The 23,076-nt window shown below is 38.4% G+C and overlaps 1 protein-coding gene across 1 annotated transcript in view; it reads left to right on the top strand.

Annotated features, from left to right (window-relative positions):
* Positions 1 to 1,815: 1,815 nt before the first annotated feature.
* DENND3 (DENN domain containing 3) overlaps positions 1,816 to 23,076 on the top strand; it is a 38,514-nt gene continuing 17,253 nt past the window's right edge. Inside the window, exons 1-10 of the mRNA XM_009649270.2 lie at positions 1,816 to 1,821; positions 3,086 to 3,362; positions 4,135 to 4,250; positions 4,741 to 4,880; positions 10,565 to 10,676; positions 12,301 to 12,420; positions 13,880 to 14,098; positions 15,497 to 15,618; positions 16,081 to 16,236; positions 18,958 to 19,054. Of these exons, the coding sequence (XP_009647565.1) occupies positions 1,816 to 1,821; positions 3,086 to 3,362; positions 4,135 to 4,250; positions 4,741 to 4,880; positions 10,565 to 10,676; positions 12,301 to 12,420; positions 13,880 to 14,098; positions 15,497 to 15,618; positions 16,081 to 16,236; positions 18,958 to 19,054 (1,365 nt within the window). The remainder of the gene's footprint in view (positions 1,822 to 3,085; positions 3,363 to 4,134; positions 4,251 to 4,740; positions 4,881 to 10,564; positions 10,677 to 12,300; positions 12,421 to 13,879; positions 14,099 to 15,496; positions 15,619 to 16,080; positions 16,237 to 18,957; positions 19,055 to 23,076) is intronic.

Here is a 23,076-nt window from a genome sequence, read left to right on the forward strand (position 1 = left end):
ATCGTCTCCATCTTTGGGTTCTGGATCTACCTACCACAGTCAGTGATACAGATTTTGTCTCTTACAATGCCTGCATTATGCTTTCTGGCCCTGCTAATGCAGACGTTAACCACCAAACCAATTTTTTCCTTCTTCTGTAATGCCCCCCTAGGTGTCAAGCTGTGTGAAAGAAATTAGGTGTGATCAAATTGAGCATTAGTCAGCAGTGCATGCTTGTGGCAGTGAAAAGTAACTGTGTAATGGCCTGCATCATCAGCACCATAGCTCACAGGCAAAGGGAAGGGATTATTACTATTATTGTTATTACTCAACACTCTTGAGATCACATCTGGAATACTGTCCCAGATTTGGTTACCTTGATACTGGAGAACTGCTGAGAAACGGGAGTGAGACCAGAAGAAGCTAAGCTGTATGAGGGCTGGAGCACAAGGCAGGGAGGAATCTCCCTCCGAATGGATTTCTGGAACCTGACTGGATAAGACCGAGAGGAACCTGATCTAACTTCAAAGTTATCATTGCTTTGAGCAAAGGGTTGCACTAGAACCTCCAGAAGTCCCTTCCAGCCTGATTTTTCTAAGGCTTCATACCTTTCCCTGCCCAATTATTCCTTAAAAAAGCCGGTTCTTTCATGGCATTCAAAATGAAATTAACTTCTTCAGTGATGGGAAGAGGAGAACGAGATCAAGGAAGCTCCAAATAGCAGAGATTGCACTCCCATCTGTGGTTTTAACACACTACTTCTTGCTTGTGTCTAAAATAGCGTGTTCATTGTAAAAAGTCTGTCTCTTATCCGTGTCCTATATGGCACCATTGTTACAGGAACGTAATCAGTAAATGGGGTTGGAATATAATCCCTGATTTCTGGAATCTTGCAGTATTACAGAAAAGAAAAGGCATTAGTATTTATAAGAAGCTATGTATGATGCAAGGACATTTGATAGTAAAACATGACAGACGAGAAGCATCTCAAAATGAAGAAGTAACAGTAGAAGCAGAGAATATAAAATGTTCAAAGAATAGTAGAAACAAGTGAATATTGTTCTGTTGCTGCCTATTCACTATCCCTGAATTAAAAGGGTAAGAAAATATGACTTTGGCCGTAGATGTTAATATGAGCTGACTTGAATGCTGACGACTGAGTCACTGGGTCAGCGACAGTGCTATTCTGTGGAAAAAAAATGGTGTTTAATGCCTCTGTTGTAGTGAAAGACATCAAGGACCTGCCGTTTTAGAAGCTGTTACACTGTGAGGCTATCAAATCGCTGGCTGTCATCCAGCACTTTGTAGCACAGAGTTGCCTTCAATGTAAGTCAGGGATTGCCCTGTCAAAGCAACTTTGTATGAAAACCTCTGCAGGGCAAATCTGCCAAATTGAGATTGCTAGTGTTTGAGTAGGTCTGTGTTTTTCTTGCGAACAGCCTCAGGGGTGAGCCTTAATTCTTAATTTCCTTCTGAAATGTTTAGCTGCATGTTGTTTTGAGAGTGATCATGTTGGATTTATCTGCGTTTCCAGTTTCTTTGCTTGAAATGTATGCCAGCTGCCAGCTAAGGAGAATGACGCTTGAAGTTTTTAGCATGGCAGGGTATAGCACTTGGTACCCCATTTGTAATGTGCTCTTAAAAGTCGTTGCTATCTTTTGAATATCCCAGTGGATACTCATCTGAACTTTTCTCTTTTCCACTCTTAATTTCTTTCTAGTTTAGACTTTGTGTTTGATAAAAGGGTTTTTTTTCACTTATTTTTATTGAAGTACTTTCTTTTAAGTGTCCTATGATAGAATATGGTAGAGCTTAAGATGCAGTAACTAATACATCATGAAGGTAAGTATGCCTTCTCATTTTTCCTATGATGCTCAAAGAAGTGGAGACTACTACTGGTGAACTTATCTACTGAGACATACGCTGAGACTTTCTGTTCCAAAACTTGGGTTGTGGAAGATTGGCTTTAGTGAAGCAATAGAGCTTTGCATGTTGCAGCTATTTTAAAAAGTAGGGAAATGGTGAGAGAGGCCAGCGTTTGTTCTCAAGGCGTATCTTAAATGCAAGTAATACTGATGCATCATATCTGAAGGTAAAAGTAGCATGTATGCTTCATCCATCTTTGAATCAGCAAAAAGTTGAAAATGAAACAGCTTTTTAGCCACAGTGAGGCTTGCCTTTCCTGTTTCCAAATATCCGTTGACTAAACAAATCTTTTGCTGGTTTGACCTTGCAGGAAAAACTAAAATTGCAGTGAAGTAATTGAAAATGCAGCCTCTTGTCTCTTCTGTATGGTCAAGAATACAAAAAGTGCTCCCAAGTGCAAGGAAATCTCTTCTGATCACTTCTTCCATGGGTTTTTCATAGTGAGGCAGTAAGGGCTTTCAGTGCAGTAGTACTTTACAAAGCTCCCTACTAAAAATGTTCCAATTTCATACACGCTCTTGGGATGCCTGTTCCACTTAGTCATCAGTATACACAGCAATTTTCATGGCTTCATGTTTTACAGTGTCTTAAAATTGTGTTCATTGTAACAGTGATTGTAATTTTTAATTGTATTTTCTTAATTGCCTTATAAAGTTAAAAGTTGTCTTATGAAAGGTTGTGTGGGGTTTTTTTTTTTTGGTTTTTTTTTTTTCCTGTAGAGGAAAAATGTAGCTTTCCCTGAAGTTGAACAAAGACTTATCTAGGGAGTTCTTTGTTTTCATTTATTTGTTGCCTGGTTTCTCTTACTACCAGTGTTTATTTTAAGTATAGCTTAAGTATATCCTAACATTTCAATGGAGGAAATATCATCTTTGATGTTTGTTAGTCTTCTTATGCCATAGGCATAATATTGATATGGTGCATTTTGAATGATGAAGAATGATTCTTTGCTTACTGAAAATGCCCAGAATATTCCCCTTGCATTAATATATGTCAAGCAAGAAATTACAAGGAAAAATTAATTGCTTAGGAAGAAGAATAAAATGTATTCTAAACCCACAATTTTAGGGGTAAAGAGAAAACAGGGCTAAAAAATGGTTTATAAAAATTATCAGGATGAGTCTCAACTTAGTGTGTGTGTTTGATGCTTTTTTTTTTTTTTTTTTTTTTTTTTTTTTAGGGTACTCAAAGAAAACCCAAAAGTCTTCCTCCCCTTGATCCAGAAGTTCTTTCTGTATTTGTGCCTCCATTTATCAGCAGAGATGATATTCAGGTGACTAATACAAGCGCTAATAACTTGAATAAAAGTAAACGCCGGTCTTTCCGAAAGAAGAAAGAGAGACCAAAGATTGAAAATGTCAAGAGTCTCAACGGGGAACAGAAAGCACCTGACACTGAAGATATTACAGTTCCAAAGGACATTGATCTTATTGGTTTGCCACAGCTATGCTTCCCAGGTATGGTAGGGTTCACGCTTCTTGATGAGAACTGTCTTAATATGTATTTGTTGACCCATAGTACAGCCTCTTTTTTTTTTTTTTTTTTTTTTTTTTTTTTTTTTTTTTTTTTTAATGATCATATTCTCTCTCTCTTTGTGTTTCACAATATAAAAAAATGTGTCTGCTTGTGAGCAGGTCGGCAATGAAAGCAGCTGTTACAGAATGGGGTGCCCTTACTCTGCATGGCTCTGTTCTGTGAAACAGATCTGTTAGCAATAGTAGCTGCAAGACCTGCAAGAGAGGGAAGCCAAAAGTCACTTTAGTCCTTAATGGTAAATCTTTGTTTGAGTGAAGAACACACACTTTTAATTCTGGCCCCCTCTCCCCCCAAATGACTGAGTGCTCTTTCACTTTTCATTTGGTCTTAAAATAGCCTGAAGTAGCGACTGTTACCTGCAGGTTTAACTGCAGAAATTTTAGTATATATGTCACTATTGCAGACCTTATAAATATCTTGAAAGAAAAAAAAAATGTGAACAAACCCCATCTATTGTATTTTATCACTTAAAATCCAGAATAATTATATATTTTTGCTTATTCAATAATGTGCAGCTTGCAGCCTTTGTAACAACCCTTGGATCAAATGGATTGCATACATGCATTTTAATCTCTTAAAATGAGACATTTCTCTTGAAATTAGGTGGAAATGTGCAGTATTTGTCATGAATCGCTTTTCAAGCAGCTGTAGTTAAGTATGTTGTTATAAAAAAGGTTTCTGCCTTCATTGCAGGAGGACTTTATATAACTTCTGAATCAAAAGAGGACCACATTCATTTCCTCGTCTTCACAGATGTCTGTGGTAACAGAACATACGGTGTTGTTGCACAGTACTACCAGCCTATGCAAGTATGTTATTTAACTCATGCTTTTATTAAAACATATTAAAAGATATAAACCAAAACACTTTGATGTCAGGTTTAATTTATGAAATTAGTTAATGGATATGTTTTTGTGTTAGTAGAAATACAGAACAAATCATACTTCATATTGCCATTGTAGATTAAGTAGATTAGAACAGCACTGCATTAGGAAAAAACTGTTAGGGATTTCGTTTAGGAGTTTTGAATATTTAGGAGCAGATTTTGTCCCTTGGACTTTTTTTGGGTGAAGATTGTACCTGTGTTCTTTCTAAATATCTTTTGCACTGAAATTCTTTTTAATATGTATGTCTAAGTCTTGTAGGCTGACATTTTTCTGAAGAGCTTAAGGGAGATAGGCATCCAAATTCCATTGAAATTTAGAGGGAATTGGGTGTCATATCTCTTGGGTTCTCAAGAAAATATCAGCCATAAGTTCATGATTAACATAAACACATTAATCTGTAGTTTTCTTGCAGGATGGCTGTATTTCCTCGAATGGACAGGCCCATTGGGAATCTGCGCAGACTGGGAAGATGCCTGCCTGTTTTGTACCATTCGCTATTTGTGTTATATCCAGATATCCATATTTTAATGCCCTCAAGGATTGTCTCTCTTGGTAAGGCTTGCTAGCCTGTGTGTTTCTCCTGGAAATAACTGTGTAGGTTTTAATACATGAATTCCCATGCTGTGGTCAGGATACCTGCATAATGCTAAAACTGGTGTTGGTTTTGGGTTACGGTAGCGTGAGATGTGTGGGAGTGGAAAAGAAGAAATGTAACATGAACGTTACCCAGACAGCAAGCGCAAGTTCTAAGTATCAAGAACATTAGTTATGATGTCATCTTAGTTTTCTTTGAAGTTTTTGCTAAGTCTAAAAAATACTAATTTGCAGGCAACAGATTTCTCAAAGATTTTGGGGGTTTTTTTTGGTAAGAGAGTTAACTGTAATTTTGCCATGCCAGTGAAAATCACTTTGAAAGCACAAAAACCTCTTTATAATGCACCAAATAAATGTCATAAGAACATGAATGTATGTATTAATAAGCAGTTACTGACACCTTATTCTTTAACTGAATAATCCACTTGAGGGAGTACAGTGGTTACTTGGCTGTCGTAGAACTAGGAGAGAAAATCTTAGGATACAGAGTACTTCACTGGTTAGAAACACTCGAATACTCTACAGCATACATGAGTTAAAAGGTAAGTGAACGTAGGTCTGTCTTGTTATTTAGTAATTTAACTTATTTTGAGGTTGTGTGTTGCTTATTGTTAAATTGTTAAAACCTATGTGCTTCTATTCTGAAGTGGATTAAAACCCCTTTGGATCAGGGAGCCTGTCTCTGTACGTTGGACATGAATGGGTAATCTTCACTTGCAGACCTGTAGTGCAAAAGGAGAAGAGGTTTTTTTTGGTTTTTTTTTTTTTTTGCACTAAACCACAGTCAAGCTTTCTAGAGCCAAATTAATGGGTAATCTTCATTTGCAGACCTGTAGTGCAAAAGGAGAAGAGGTGGTTTTTTTTTTTTTCCCCCCCACTAAACCACAGTCAAGCTTTCTAGAGCCAAATTTGAAGTCGGTTGTTTTCCTTTTGCAGGTATTTGCTTCTTATATATAAGTTGAAAGATGTTAGGGTTTTAGGTCAGAGCTTGAATCTTGCAGTTTGTTCTGCTGGTGGTCGGTATGCTGAGCAGGTGGGCAAGCAAGGGTGTGCTTCCTGGGTGCTAGCTGAGGTGCATCACTGACTCCATACCAGGATGAGACCCGAGTGCTTGTTTCCCCACCCCATGCACCTCTTCTTCTCAATGCTGTGGACTTGGATCTGGCTGGAGCTTTCCCTGGTTTAGATGAAGAGAGCCCTGAAGGACCAAAGCCTTGCCTTCCTCTTTGGCAGTTCAAATGTTGCCTCCAAAAAAGCTGGGGTATCAGAAATGAGTCGCTCTGGCTGCCCTTAAGTATAAGCAAACACCCCACTGATGCTGTTCATGCTACCTCTGCTGTGTCATTTTCAAAGCATCAGTAAAGGGGTTTAATGTGGACAAGGGACTTCAGCATGATGGAAATTAGGCATTCACAGGTTAGTGTGAAATCAAGATAATCAGTAAAATAAAAAGGAAATGTTTGTTTCCTTTTCTTCTTTCCTGCCCAGGATCACTTTTTCCACTCCTCATGTTTAAGTCAATTACATCAGCTGTTGGTGTTGCAGGAGCTGATTCATTGCTGCCTTTTTATAGTCTCAATTCTCAAGTAAATGCTAATCTGCATATGTAACTCTTAACAGCTATATACCTGAGCTGTGATGCTTTACTGTTCCATCTAGTCTTTATAATAGGATTCATGCTGCTTTTATACCGTGAGCTCAGACTGGATGAGGGCTCATTACACACTAGCTTTCCACTGGGTGGGAAATAGTATAGATTCAGCTTTACAGTTATGGTGTTCATCACTGGTTTATATAGTATATTCATAAATGAGTAATCTCTTCTCTGAAGTGAGACATCTCTGAGCTGGAAGAAGCAGTCAGTTTGCCAACAGATTTTTAAATAGTCCACAAAGGAAGAAGTGGGAAAATGTTCAGGAAAACTACGGAAAATTCCAGAAGTTACAAAAATGTTTCTAGGTCTCCTATTTGCTTAGAGCGGACAGGAACCAGGTGGGGTTAACTCTCTAGAGATGCAAACTTCTGCCTCTGAGTGGGTATTTTAAAGATGTAATTCGGCATCTCTGCCTTGATCATCTTTTGGACCTATTTAAAGCATTAATGTCTAAGCTAACTACTGTGGAAGGCTTTTCCCTTTATGCGGAGTCTGTACTGGTTTCTAAGGGAAGTTCAGATTTGTCAGTAACCTACCGTCTAAGCTTTAAGTTATTTGTAAATATGTGAATAATTATAGGGGAGTTGTCAACAGGACAATACCCTTCCATAGTAGTACTCTCTGTTGCCCTGGTCATTTTAATGGGAATTTGTCATACAGTTGCACAACTCTCTTCTCTCTCCTTTTCACTGCTGCATCGGGGTGTAAGATGCAAGTGCGTGTAACTGGCAGGAGGAGGGAAACGCAAGTGACAAAGCTGCATTTGGTGCTGGCATTTTCCACTGTACTGGAAACTCAACTAATTAAGTTTCCATGATATTTTCTTCTGGATTTTTTTTTTTTTCTTTTAAGTCTCATGATCACCATGTATTTTCCTTGATACTATTTGATAGATAATTTCAGAATATCTGCCTTTCAGTGGTTGTGGGGTTTTTTGTTTTTTGTTTTTTGTTTTTTTTTTTTGAAAAGTATTTTACTGTGCCAAAGTATACTTGAGTGGGAGGAAAGGAAGGGGTGGAGAGGTACCGTTTTTCACTGTTTTGGTTGTGTTACTGAAATTTTTCCATGTGGCATGAAACAGCTACTGGGTTGTGTGGCTGTTCTGAATGGAATATAAGCAGTTACAGTAAAGACCTCAATGATATGTTTTGAGCAGCTGTACAGCTGAGGGTGTTTCAGCTTTTTGTAACATTACAGAACATTGTCGTTGTTTACCTGTAAACCAGAAAGGGAGTTATTTTTGATTCGGATGCCTTAGCTGTAATCAGGTGGCCAATGGGTTAAAAATCTAATTAAATGTTTTCCTTGACTGAGTGTACTCAAGTAGTAGTGCCTCCTGTACTTAATAACAAGTTCAACAGTACACTTGTATCCTTGGTATGCTTCAGTGGTGTTTTGCAGGATGCTTCAACTGATTAATCATTCTGCATGTCTGGAGATTTGAAAACACTTGCTAGTGGACCTCAAACCACCTATTTCTAGTGTGTAACCTTTTCCTTGTGTGAACTAGTGAAAAAGTACTATTTGCTATTGCTAATGAAGGCCTGATGTTGAAGTAGCATCTAAAGGGGCTCTGCTTCCATTCAGGACCTTTTTGCAGCAAAAGATTTCATTTTCCTCCAGAATTCTGCTGTGCATAGCTTATTTTCTCCAGTACCTACGGTGCACAGGATTGCTTATAGGTGGGGTGGTACTTGTTTTTATTCCGGAGAGTCCTCAAAAGTATTTTATTGTCATAAGCATTCCCAGATAAAACCTGGGTTCCTAAAATTTGCAAGTGGCAGAATATAGTAGGAATCACAACTGAAAACTGAGACCAAACTGAGATACAAAGACAATGTCAAACTATAAATCCACGCAGGTGCTTTGAACTGTAAGGGGAATTTGCCAACTTTCATCATAGTAATGAAGGTCTTCATATTCTGTGTAATTAATTTTATAACTAATTCACTTATTACTAGCATACAGTGCTTCCAAATCCAGAGCAATTTGAATGGACTCTGTCTGCCTCTCTCCAAAGCAAGCAGATGTGCATCTAGGCTGTTTCATAATGCTGTGGCTGTTGGATTATTCTACATCATTATTTGAAAAGGTTCAGTTTTAAATTGAGAGGTTTTGGCGCTTTGCACAGGTAGTTTTACCTCAATCTGTTACACTACATTAAAAGAGAAATATTCCTGGCAGTAATCTCCTTCTGGATGAATAGGCTCCATTCAAACAGTAAATCTTCCAACCTTGTGTATTAGTCCTTGCAGCTGTCTTAAGAAAAGGTGGAAGTGTGCAAATAGCTCACAGCATTGAGGCAGTACAAAGGACCTATTCTTAGATGTTCTTGCTTTCTGAAACAGCTGTCTGTGACAGTTAATAGAGGTAATGGAAGGTTGATAAACTCCTTAGCTCTCCGCTTTAATGTTTCAGAGATTACTTCATTTATTTCAGCAGACGTTGGCGGTGCAGAGCTGTCAGCTGCTATTACGTCGCATTAATGGGCAAAGTGTACTGATTAGGGAGCTCTTACCGTCCTTTCTGCACATGTGCTGCCTTTTCAGCATCGGGTTCAGCTTGTTTCTACTGTAACATTTACTGGATGTGTTGATATGTGCTTTTTGTCTCAAAAAAACCAACCAACCAACCAAAAAGCAGGTTTACCTGTGCTGTTATGCCACATCTAAGTCGTTAATAAGTGTACTTGTTTAAATTGATGACTTTACTGTCTGGTTTTCTTAGATAATTCTTAAATTCCCCACACCCTGCCTCCTCTGTGCCCCTAAATAGCTGATGGGCTTTTTGGGAATATTTCTAACAGCCTAATACTCAACCCAGAGCAGTTTCCAAATGTGAATTTAATGAATCCTTATATCCAAGTATCTCATTAATCCAATTAAAAGCTCAGTAACATATGACAGTATATTTTTATTCAGGAATTGAAATGCTGTACACAAATATGATGTCCAGGATTCTAATGTATCTCTTGACCTATTCAGTGGCTTTCTAGACCAGCTTCTTCCTGAAGAGCAAGTTCTTCTGCAGGAAGCCAGTAAAACTGCAAACTGAAATAAAACCTCAAGGGAGAATATAACCATATTAAGTTCCTAGTTTCTGTATATATAGATTTGCAGACTTAAATTCCTGATTTTGTAAAGGTTTGGGGTCTTTTTCTTTTTTTTTTTTTTTTTTTTTTTTTTTTTCTGTCACCATATGTGTGAATCTTACATTGAACAAAATGTTCTTTCTGATTACTTCTTAATAGTTATATTGTAGAAATGCTGTTGGACTTAACTGTTTGCAGTCTTAGTATCTTGTATGTTTAAATATTGGTGAATCGATCTGGCATATAATATAAACTGCATGACCTTTGTGGCTTTGAAACAGTTAGGGTAATATGGTTCTAAAACAGAAACACTTGATGGGTTTGCACAACTGTATTTGTTCTTTGTTTGGGTAGGAACAATATCAGAGAGCAGCGTTCATGCAGGCCTAGGCCTTAGGTGAAATATGGCTCTTGCATCACATTCCTCTGCAGTTAAGCCTGTGTCTACAACCTCTCTTTTCCTCTGATGCTGTTTTCTATACCAGAGCTGATGTCTGATGCTTGGGATGGGAGAAACACCATGGCACTGTGTTGCAGCTATGGGTGTTTTCTTCCTCAAGCCATCGTTATAAGACACTTCTTTTAGCTGTGTCTCACCTCTAGGTTTTCTTTGCCAACATGAGACCCCAGCATGCCATCTGCATCCTCTGATAGATGTGATGCAGTAGTATGTTGTGCATGGAAGTAAAAAAACCTGTTTCTGACACAGCAGCATCATTAAAATTAAATGGAACGGCTAAAGAATCTAATGAATCGGAAATTAATTAGCTAGAGTAACAGCTTCATTGCTCCCAATATTTTTTCTTTTTTTTTTTTAGTTCTAGGTTATCAGCAAAAAGGCTTTTTTTCTGTTTCCATGTTACTATTTATAAGTCATTTTCTGTAATTTAATTTCAGCTTACTAGTGCAACTGCGAGCTTTCAGGGATTTAGATGTTGAGGAGCACATAAAAGAATTTGCAGCAAAATTATTTTTAATACCCAGCCCGCCACCAGGACCACTCCACTTGGTAAGTACTGATGCTGAATTCCATAATTACTTTAACATTATGTCTTATAAAGCACTAAGATGTTGTTTTTTGTAGATTAGAGGAAATTCTTTACAGTTAGGTCAGAGATTGTACTTGCTGATATAAAACTGATGTCAAGAGCTGTGCTTTGAAAACAAGGTTATGCATTATTAGTACATGAAATAACGGTGTGACCAGGGTGCAGGCTTGAGCACTGGCATACCAGTTGGTCATGCTGTTTAATTTTTAATACTCTTCTGGGAAGGATTTGGCTTATGCCAACTATTTACTGTCTGAGATGATGCCTGGGTAGATCTGGGGACAGCATAATCTAGCTTTTGGTTTCTAGAGGGGCAGCCCATATAATCTCTACTAGAAGTGGTTGAAAGCTCCAGTCTGTTAACTGCTCTATGAGAATGGAAGCTTACCTTTCACCTGAACAGTATGCCATTGCTATCTCACTGAATACACATGTATAAACTCCAGAAAATCATGCAGCTATCACTCAACCAAAGTGTGGGAGTTCCCTATCTTGTGTCTGATATCAAGACAAGCTGTCTGATGCGGATGCTCACGGTTGTCGTCTTGATTGCGTGATGGGTGGATGTGCAGTGGAGTGACTGAGTAGTAGTGCAGTCCATGTGAGAGAAAAGAGGCCAAAGAAATAAGTTGCTGGAACAACACATACAGTTCTGGACTTGTTTCTTTCATGTGTCTGAATGACTCTGGAGAAGCAGAACAGCAGGATTAAATGTAACGGTGAGTGGATTAAACGTTCTGGATTGGCTGCTGCCTGGATAAGACCTAGTTGAGAAGAGAAATTCACATAAACATTTGTATTCAGTGTAGAAGCTGAGATGTGTGGGCTGTATTGTCTTCTTTTTAACCCTTCCCAAGTCTAGGTATGCTAGCTGAGTCAGTGATTGCAGCACACACTCTTTTGTCTACTGAAATGGCTTCTAGGGAAGCAGTACTTCAGCCACAGGACTTCTCCTTAGCTGCTTTCCTTGACCCTAGGATGAGGGGTTAGGAGTGGAGTTAAAAATAGCATAGCTGGAAAATTTTCTGAGTGATTGGCTGAACGATTGGCTGAACCAAATGCTAAGTGCTGAAATATGGAGCATGTGCAGGATCTGGCCCCCAGAGATTTGAGCTGGAGTATTTGAAACACTGAAAAAGGTCATTCATTTCGGCTTGTTCTATCTTCTTAACATGAGCACCTATGCTCAGTTCTTTTGTTCATATTTTTTCTATTTCCTGTATGAATTTCATCAATCCTTTCAATTTCCCAGTTGTTTCTACAAATATAAATGTCATTTTTATTATGCTTATAATAAAGCAAGTTTAATTCTGTTAAAAGAATATATATATATTTTTAAAGTTTTATTGGCTAAACAACCTATGAGTATGAAAGGAGACAAAGTCCATGTTAATCTTTCAAGGTAGTTGTTATGTCTTTTAATATTTCCCTCTCTTTCTATTTCAGTTTTCTGCAGTATGAAAATATCTGTCATCTTGCTCTCAATTAATGTTAATATTTTGTAGCTGGAACTAAAATCCCAAATTAAATGTGTTGTGTGAACATCTTCATTAAGCAGTAAATGGAAAACATCTGTTATTACAGGTATTTAATATGAAACCACTTCAGATAATAATTCCTTCACGAGAGGATCCAGACAGTCCAATTATTGACTTGGATCTTCATCTTCCATTGCTGTGTTTCAAGCCGGAACAGGTGCTGCAGGTAAAACTAACTGATACTTTAAAATGCATTACAGATTGACGGTACTGGTAACTTGTGGTTTAAAAAAAAATCAAGGTATTTGGTTACCCAAACCCCATTGTAAACCCAGGAATTCAGAATAGTGTTAATTCTGCATGTTAGAGATACAGCACAATAAAATATTATTAAGATATTTTGGCATTTATAGACCAGATTAGATTAAGTCATACTGGATTTTTTTTTCTGTGGTTTAGCAACAGGTGCTACATTTTTTAAGAGTGTGTTTTAAAATAAAAATACCCAAGCTGATTGACAGATTTTATTTGAATTCTGATTACGTGCGTTTCTACTAGATTCATAAGAACCTTTTCAGTGTGTAAGAAAGGGGCCTGTAGGATGGATTGCTAACACTTGGCACTCTTGTACAAGTAAAATATAAATGATGTAGAAAGACAAGAAAATACAAAAAGGTATTTGCAAATAATTTTTTCAGTGCTTCATAGAATCGTACAATAATTTTGGTTTGGAGCATCCTTTTTAAGGTTTCCTGATCCAACTCCCTGCTCAAAGGCCACTTGTGATGTTACATTAGGTTGCTCAAGTTCATCAGTATTATTGGTGCCACTTCCTCTAAAAAGAGCAGACTGGAGGCCTCTTTCCAGGTATGTTTGTGAACCTCCTCAGTCCTGAAAGTAGGCAATACCAGCTTATTTTTTTGGATATGCACATTCTTCCACCCTTGTGGGCTTCTGCCCACATGTGTACATTATGAATAAAAAATCCAACTGACATAGTCTAGTCTATTCTCTTTTAAATCCTAAATGGTCCTCTGCAACTGGTGCATCTTGAGCATGGAGTTTTTTGTGTTAGCACCTCTGTGAGATGTCCCATGTGTGCCTTGACTTGAATTCATCCCACCTAACTTGAATTTGCTGCTCAGATGCTCTTGGGTCCCTTCCTGTCAGTGGAAAGGGGTGGACATCTCCAGATAGCTTCCCAAATTACTCTGTGGAAGCACTGCTGTCCAGTGGCACCCTTGAATAGATGTTTGGCTGAGATGTGTAAAACCTAGATAGTCTTTGTGTTCATCATCAGAGACAGGTTTGCTTATGTTCTTCACCAGGGTACTTTTTACAGGCATCTTACCGTCTTAATACTGTGTAGGAAAAGCAGCAGGTCTTCTCAGTAATTCCAGCTAAATCCGAGCCCCATTGACATTGGTGGCAAAACTCTCATTGACTTTGTGTCAATCAAATTTTCTCTCCTTCTCTGTTTTCCTCTTAATTTTGTAAGAATCCTTAAGTGGATGTTATTTCAATTTATAAATATGTAAGGTAGCTTTTAGAAAACAGAATTTGTGAGGCTGAGTTTTGCAAGCAGATGAAATATTTGTGCATATCTAGTATGTTCTAGATAAAACTCTTTGTAAACATTTTGCATTTTGGGTTTGTTTTTTTGGTTTTTTTTTTTTTTTTTCCAGATTATGACCTGTATTTTGACTGAGCAGAGAATAGTTTTCTTCTCTTCTGATTGGGCTCTGCTGACACTCGTTGCTGAATGCTTTATGTTGTACCTTCATCCTCTTCAGTGGCAACACACTTTTGTGCCTATTCTGTCTCGTCAAATGCTGGATTTTGTAATGGCCCCAACATCTTTTCTTATGGGATGTCATGTTGATCATTTTGATGAAGTTAGCACGGTATGTTTTAGACAATTACCACTCTTGCTGCCCACTTTCATTGCATTTGTCCCCTTACTTGTTTCAGATGCATCTGGAAACTTGTTTTTATTATTTAGGTGTATGAGAAGTGGAGAAACTAAAAGTAATGGAACTGATGTGTGACCACTGGCTTACTGGAAAAAAAACCTTATTGTTGTATCCCTTACTTTTCTTTGCAGGATAAGGTCATGATTTTTGTGAGTTCAAGTTTCATTTTGGGGAAAAAAAATCTACTTACATGCTGTTTGTATAGTATAAATAGTTTCCCTTCAGATTGGTGAGGCTATTTTTTTTTTTCTCAGAGTTGTGTGGGATGAATTAGGTGCATTTTCCAGGCTTCTGAGTTAAGAATTGAGCATGCACTTGAAAATACTCCTAACAATGCTGCTGTTCCCCATAGTGGAGTTAAGTATTTAATAAAATAAGAAAGAAAAAGCAATGTAAAGAATGTAGTCTCACAATTTTTCTGAGGGTTTTTTCCCCTCTTTTTTCAGAACCTTAAATAAGCCTCTTTCAGTGAGTAACATTAATCTTAATTAAGAAAAACTCAGCTTCATAGTAGACGGCTAATGTGGATATACTTTTTTTGAGGGTGTCACATAGGGTTTCTTTGAGTGTTCAAAACTGAACACAGAAAAATTGTGTAAATTTATATTAGATGATTCCATCTATTTATAAGCCAAAGTGAAATTGGTCTACCTAGGCAAGTCTAAAATGAACAAAGCATTAAAATGAAGCAGATAATATTTATTTTAGTTAGCGGTAAGATGATACCACTCTCAGAAATAAGTACAGCTTTTCTTTGATGTAATTTCAAAGATTTTATGCTTGCTTCTATATACACTGTGGTGCAGTCTGATCTTTAAGGTTATTAAAATTGCAAACTGAGAGGTCAGCATGGGCTTTGCCTCCATGTGACTTTTTTGTGCACGTGTTTCCATGAGACTGATACATAAACCGTCTCCCTCCCTGTCATCCCACAGGGTAAATACAGGAGTAAATACTGAATGGAGAAAGCTTTCCAGGAGCTTCTTTGTATACATATATATGGTTTTGTGCGTATCTGCATAATGTATACCTGTTCAAGGATGATCTTAGAGATCCAGTATTAATTTAATACTACATGAAGTGCAGATTAGGTTACCAAATGTTTATGTACTGAGATTAATACCTGTTTAATGATTTTTTATTTTTTTTTTTTTTCTTCTTGAAAGTAATCGTTTAGTTATCCATATGATAGTTGGGGAAAAAAGTCAATCCTTCTCTGGTTTGCCTTCTTGCTGAAATAATTCATGGTCTGAGGAGTACATAAAGGAGAAATAAATGCTTTTACAAGTTAAGTGTATTTACAGTCATTCTATTTTCTTTTCTTAAAAGGAAACTGAAGACTTAATTCTAATTAATATAGATAATGGAGAAATTACACATTCAAAAATGGCTGAAGAGGAATCTGAAATTCCAGATGTTCCAGCACAAGCAGCAGAAACTTTCATAAAAAGGTGAAAAGGTGTTGTGTTTATCTCTGTGCATAAATTGTGCTTGACCCTCTTGCTAAGTGTTTTATTTTGCATTACTAATTATTATATTGTTTCATTCATAAAAAACACTGTATTTGATAAGGGCAAATTGAAAATTTCAATTACTTAATAAACAAGTAACTTTAAGCAGTCATAATCATAACCATAGTAGTTTGCAGTACCTGGAATGCTTGTTTCTTTTTTATTACTGATACTGATTATTCTCCGAACTTTACTCTTCTTTACACAGAAGGCTGAGTGCACTGTGATTTACATGTACCAGTAGGGCTTCCAGGAATCTTGTTAGCCTGTCAACACTTGCAAATCAATCTTGCACTTTCTCTAGCTATAAAATGTGTGAGACCTAAATGACCTTTTCTTTAAAAGGTATGAAAAAAATCCTTGGTTTTAGGATGTAACTTGCTAATTTTCTTTTCTGTGTAGAGTGGAGAGTCTTCAGCTGCATTATGATCTAGAGCTCTGCCATCTCCGAGCCAGCACAGATCTTAGTGAACTTCAAATGCGTAGAAGGGCTTGGCAACAGAAACTGAATATAGAAGTTCAGCAAACAACTTTGCAGTTAATTGTCAATATCTTCAGGTGAATGGATATAGTATTTTTTGTTATAAGAGCGTACGGTACTGGTTAAGACAGTTCCCCTGCCACTGAAAATGTTCTTGACTTTGTCTTACTTTATAGATATTTTGTAAATATCTTAAGTTTTTTGAGGGAATGTGAGAAGGAGGTCCTGCTAGCCTGCTGGAATGTCAGTAATTAATGTATTCAGTTACGTATATGTTGCTAGGACATCTTAGATAAAACTCTTTTAATTTTGAACCTGTATGTCTCTTGTAGGAAGATTACAGGAAGAGAAGTGCAGTCCTTACATTTCGTAATTAGGAAAAGCTTAAGGCCCAGTAGGGATATTAATTTGTAACTGGAAAGAGTCACTCCTGTTAGAGGAAAAAATAATTTGAACTGGGGCAGGGTAGAAGAGCTGAAAGCAGGATCGGGAGTTCAGAAAACCTGGGTGTGTTTTGGCTAACTGTATAAATTCTGAGAAGGGATGAGGTATCTTGAGACTGCAACCACAAGGGAATGAAGGAGGGAGAGGAGCTGTTTCAGCTCAAGGACAAAGTTGGCGCAAGAACTTCTGGGTATTTGATGTGGTTTGGGAGTGGCTTTTAAATTATGATGTGGAGTAGGTTTGGGTTTGTTTTTTTTTTCTCTCTCTACAAAAAGGTCCAGCTATGCTAATTTTCCTTGTTTCTTACCCTGATCTAATGTGTTGATACCCACAGTTGCGTTATCTGGGTACTGGTTGTAAATCCTGCTGCTATTTGCTTGTATTTGGGGAGGGAATGGAAGTGTGATAGGTGATTTGTACAAAAAAAAACATGCAGCAAATGGATGGCTGGTTTGTATATGCTTCATTTCTTTTTACATAGATACTAACATACTTGACCATGAAAATGAAACTGCCTACCTGGTATTTCTGAAGAATCTGATTATGTGGGCAGATGTTTGCAAATAGCCATGCAGATAACCATCCCCAGCTATTTCTTGCTGCCTCTTGCTGGAGATGGTGCTCCCCTTTGGATCAGCTACCGAATTGCTCACATGAATGCTCCCTAACACTTTCAGTCAGAAGGTGCTGGGTTAATTTATATAGTCCAAATACTAGGTCTCTGTTAGCGTGCTCGCTTTTGTTGGATCAGCTTGGGGAGTGTTTATACAAGTGGCTGCGCCCTCCAGGGGGACAATAGCTGCTGGGTGTAGAGGATAGAACAGACTTTATACCTATCACAGCTGGATAAAGAAAATGAAATGCATTTACAACCTGATGTGCTACCACTGTGGGATTTGGTGGATTTCAGCATTTGGCAACAATATGTTCCCGATTAAAGATGAGGAGAAACGCATTTTGCTGCTAACAGCTTGAACTCTTTAACACACTAAATGCTTGGCTACAAAAAATGAACAGAAGCTTTGCTCTCTAAGAGATAATGTTTTGCAAAGGGGTTGATTCTTTTCTTGCTTTCTTTCTCCTTTCCTTCAAACTTTCTTTCTTTGTTCTTTTTTTCAGCCTTGTTTCTTCTATCTTCTAATGCTTCTACCAGCATCCAGGAGTGAAGGAAAGTAAATCTCTGATGCAATTGTGCTGCCAGTTGCTACTGTCTTCAGTGAAGCACTGTAGTATTTTTGTGTGTGTGTGTGTAGGTTCCACGTTTAAAGCAAAGAATGCTAAATTATGTAGAATTATATAGAACCGCATACTTTTACTAACCCATGTGGCTTGATAAACTGGTAATGGGCTTTTATTACTGATTTATGAAGGACAAGTGATGTATAGGCCTTCTGTCAGGTCTATGCATAGGTATGAGATTCCCCTTTTGTGCTTACATTCAAATTTTAGCTCACCAAATTATTTTCTGTATTCATATGTTTTAATGGGAATTTCTTATTCCTCAGTATCAGCATAAGTAGATGGAATAAGATGTAATAAAAAAGGAGCCCTGATTTTAGCTACTAGCACATACCTAGCTTAAATAACAGTCTTTTCTTACTCACAGACTTCAGAGAACAGTTTTTTTCTGAAAAACTCCCACTTCCTGCTCCTGAAACAGCTTGTTCTGGCTCACCTTTAGGGCACAGAAGTTACTATTGACGTCTGGTTTTCCAGGGATAGTATAGGGACTCTGCTGCCTGCTGTCACCATGCATATATTAAAGTATGCATTGGTTTGTTATCTCGCTTTCTCTTTTATTTCAGTAGTTCTGCCTCTTTAGTTTAACACAATTTCCCATTACTGCTGGCTTTATGAGCAGAATTTTGAGTGTGCAGCAAAAAATCTGTAATATTTCACATGCATGTTACAGAGGCAATATAATGTGACAGTGTGAGGTCAGATCACGTGTTTCAAATTGCCTATGTGGATGGGCTCACTTGTCTTTTTAGTGCTCCGGGTGGACTGTATGTGATTCAGGAAGTGTGTACATAAATGTAATTCCAGGATTGGAGCCTAAGTCATGACTTCAGTATATAGATTCTCCTCTGTAGGTTACTAAAATTGATCCTGCAGACTCTAAGTGAATTTGCTGGTTTGAAATGGCCCTGGCAGCAGGTGGCCTGTCTTACTTATAAGAGTTTGCATTCTTTTGCTATGATTCGGTAACTCAAGACTTGTTCATTAAAACTGAGTTTGCCTTTTGATGCTGCAGTGTATTTCTAGTAGTACCAGTGGGCTGCTGCTACTGCAAAAGTGCAGTTTGCTAACAAATCTCCAAGCATATTTATCTATTTATTTATTTTTGTCTCCAGGGAAGTAAAAGACCATCTAAATTATGAACATAGGGTGTTTAATAGTGAAGAATTTCTGAAAACAAGGGCAATCGGAGACCAGCCATTTTACAAAAAGGTAAAGTCGGTGTTAAATATGTTGTGATTCTCTGTTATTAATCTGTATTTTAGGATTAGTGCCAAAAAGTAATAGAATGGTCACAGTTTGGTCTGTGTAGTGGTGTTGAACCATGAACTTTCACAGAATGCTTTACCACATTTATTTTATTTACTATAAACAGATAAAATAATAGATAGCATTTTGGAGAGCAAGGTACTGTGTAATTCCAGAGCAAATTAAATGTAATTCCTCAGGGGTGAGATTAACCTATGGCAGATGGTTTGTAAAGCTACATCTAAACTATATTTTAAGCACAGGCACCTGTCCAAACTGTTTGGACTGAAGCCCATACATAGACATGCGTTTTCAACAAGCCTGAGAGCACAGCAGAAGGGAGCTCAAATGACACAAATCAAAGTACCTGCTTTATCCTCAGCCTGAGCAACAGGGCATGGAGTTGATGATGCCTTGCTTGGCTCCAGGCCACTCGGTCATTTCTCACAATGCGTCACAGCGAGTGCGTGCTGCTGACTCTGAGCACATGAGTGGCACTGGTGTCCTTAGGGCCTGCAGTGTGACAGGGCATACAGGACATAGGTTGATTTAGCTGATGTGTGCTTTACTGGCTAGTACAACAGTAGCTTACTTTTAGGTGTTGGTGAAGCCTATGAAGTAATTCTCAAATAGCACATAGCCTTGCGCCAGGCCCAGTAGTGCCAGAGGCTAAAGGACAACCTGAAATCCCCACTTAGGTTTTCTTAGCCCTTCTGCTAACTGAGCTTATTAGATACTTATCTGAGTTTGAAACACTGTAGAGCTGTGGTGTTTTTCTGTACAAGCCCCAAGTCTCTTTTGCACCTGCCCTGTTCAGCTTGATCCTTCCGTTAGCATAAGCTTGATCTGCTGAAGCTTCAAAAAGACTCGGTTTTCACCCAGTGTATGCAGTGAACCAGGTTTTTAAGAAGGATGCAGGTCTGTTTTCCTCTGGAGCATAGACGGTACTGGCGTATGAGTCTGTCTTTTATGTAGTGGTTTGGTATATCCTAGGGAAAGGGGGTGGGTTTAATTTCCTCAGTAAAAGGACAGTGTCTTGGGTTACTAGGCTGTAGGATTTAGAGCAGTTCCCCATGCCCTTAGTGTAGGACTGTCACTGACCATCAAAGGTTGGAAATCATTTGGGTGAGAAGAAAGGAGAAAGGAAGGGGAAACAGAAGAGAAAGACAGACCAAGGGTACACATGTTCCTGTGAGAGTATCTTGCAATGTTAGGGTACTTTGCCCAGAAGTGGGAAGGTTGAGAGTTTCATCCTTGCAGTTGAGACTGTTATTTTACATTAAACTGTTTGCACCTGATTAAATTAATTTTTGCCTTCAAATAATTAAGCTAAACTGTTGTGTATCTGAAAAACAGAATTTACATGTTTTAAGGGTTTGTGTCTAGCAATGTATAGTGTTCTAGGAGAATTCAGTCTTGACACAGCAAGCCAAAATCCAAAGTAATAAACTCTTGTGATTTTTTTTTTTTTTTAAGTGTCATAATTATTAACCAAATAGAAAGCTTACCTTAGTTAAATGAAAAAATAATTGTTTGGAAGGCTGTTACCCTGAACTGGGAGGGATCTAGACAGGCTGCATTGACAGGCTGAGGCCAATTGTATGAGGTTCAACAAGGTCATGTGCTGGGTCCTGCATTTGGATCACAACAACCCCACGCAACACTACAGGCTTGGGGAAGAGTGGCTGGAAAGCTGCCCAGCGGAAAAGAACCCTGGGGGTGTTGGTTGACAGCTGGCCGAGTATGAGCCAGCAGTGTGCCCAGGTGGCCAAAGGTGGCCAACAGCATCCTGGCTTGTATCAGGAAGTGTGGCCAACAGGAGTAGGGGAATGATCATCCCCCTGTACTTCAGCACTGGTGAGGCCACACCTTGACCACTGTGTTCAGTTTTGGGCCCCTCACTGCAAGAAGGACATTGAGTTGCTGGAGTGTGTGTCTGTAGAAGGGCAACAAAGCTGGTGAAGGGTCCAGAGCCCAAGCCTTATGAGGAATGGCTGATGGAACTGGGGTTGTTTTACCTGGGGAAAAGGAGGCTGAGGGGAGACCTTATCGCCCTCTACAACTACCTGAAAGGAGGCTGTAGCAAGGTGGCTGTTTGTCTCTTTTCCCAAGTAAGAAGCGATAGGACAAGAGGAAATGGCCTCAAATTGTGCCAGGGGAGGTTTAAATTGGATATTAGGGAAAATTTCTTCCTCAAAAGGGTTGTCAGGCATTGGAACAGGCTGCCCTAGAAGTGGTATTTAAAAGACCTACAGGGTCTTAAAAGATGTGATGCTTAGGGACATGGTTTAGTGGTGGATGTGGCAGTGTTAGATTAATGGTTGGGTTCTATGATCTTAATAGTACTTTCCAAACTAAATAATTACATGACTCTGTGGTCAATACCTGATTTCAGAAGGGATGCAAGAGCTTCTTGCACCCTTGGATGCAATTTACTTAGTAGTTTTTAACAGATACTTTATTAAGTAGCTTCAGATTCTAACCTACTATAAGACATGTACTGTTATTTAAGCTTCTCAAAAGTAAAATATTATTGAGTTGTGTCTTCAATTTTTGGTAATACTATAGCTTGTTTAACCTGTGGGTCAAAGCAAAGTTTTAACAAGCAGTGTAAGAAAGTTCATCTGCCGTTTTACATTTGCTTTTAATTATGTTCCATGGGTGCATATGGAAGTTACAGAGGTTTCCTTTGCTGCTAGAATTTGGCAGTTGGCTCTCTGGAGTAACTGTTTTATACCTGTAAAAAAGATCTCTTCATTAACATCAACAGGCTGTGGTTGGTAACACCTTTTCTGCTTCCTGTTTTGTTTCCTACTTCAAATATATGATAAAAGCTTCTGAACATCAGCTTAAAGGAGATGTCACTGGGTGAAGGAAATGATCAGAAAAGTCTCTCATTTTACTTAAGCAGTAGTTGCCAAACTTGGCAGAATACCTGGCAATTCAAAGATAACAAAGTGATGAATCCTAAATAAGAAATAAAGTTTGCTGGATAAAGCTTGCAACACTAGCAAATGTTCTTAAAAGCAAACGAAGAAAAAGGAAGAATTAAGAACAACCTATTAATAGTCATCAGGGAGATATTAATCAGAAATGTTCTGACCAGGATTTCAAATGAATAGAAATAATTAAAATATTTTCATTTGCGGTTTCTAATGCTATAAATGAAATAGTGGCAATTTCCTGAACTGAAATTTAAAATTAATTTAAAATTCAAAAGTGCACATTTAAGAAGAACTTTGAGCAGTTGACTCACTTAAATGCTAAGTAAGACAGTGACAGGTTTCCTTTCAAGTAAATATTAGAAGATAACACAATACAGAGTAGTTATTAGCAGTATGTAGAATTATATTAAGAGAACTCCAAAAACCATTAGCAAGGACCCTTTCAGTTCCTGCAGCTTGCCATCTCCTGTACATAGAATTGCCAATAAAATATGCCATCTACTGGAGAAATACTTAAAAGCAGAAACCTTAATACTTTTGTAGATGCCATTTTACATTGAAAAAGGATTGAGAAGAGGCATAGAATCAGAATCGTTTAGGTTGGAAAAGACCTTTAAGATCATCAAATCCAACCGTTAACCTAACCCTGCCATCCCACCACTAAACCATGTCCCTAAGCACCTCATCCATCCTTCTTTTAAATCCCTCCAGGGATGGGGACTCCGGCATCTCCCTGGGCAGCCCATTCCAGAGCCTGACAACCCTTTCAGTGAAGGAATTTTTCCTAATGTCCAACCTAAACCTGCCCTGGTGCAACTTCAGACCAGTCCCTATCGTCCTTTTGTCCATTACCAGCGAGAAGAGGCTGACCCCCACCTCTCTACAGCCTCCTGTCAGGCAGTTGTAGAGGGCGATAAGGTCTCCCCTCAGCCTCCTCTTCTCCAGGGTAAACAACCCCAGCTCCCTCAGCCGTTCCTCCTAAGCCTTGTGCTCCAGACCCCTCACCAGCTTTGTTGCTCTCCTCTGGACATGCTCCAGCAA

The sequence above is a fragment of the Egretta garzetta genome, unplaced genomic scaffold, assembly GCF_000687185.1.
Source record: "Egretta garzetta isolate BGI_Z169 unplaced genomic scaffold, ASM68718v1 scaffold441, whole genome shotgun sequence".
In the NCBI taxonomy this organism is placed as follows: domain Eukaryota; kingdom Metazoa; phylum Chordata; class Aves; order Pelecaniformes; family Ardeidae; genus Egretta; species Egretta garzetta.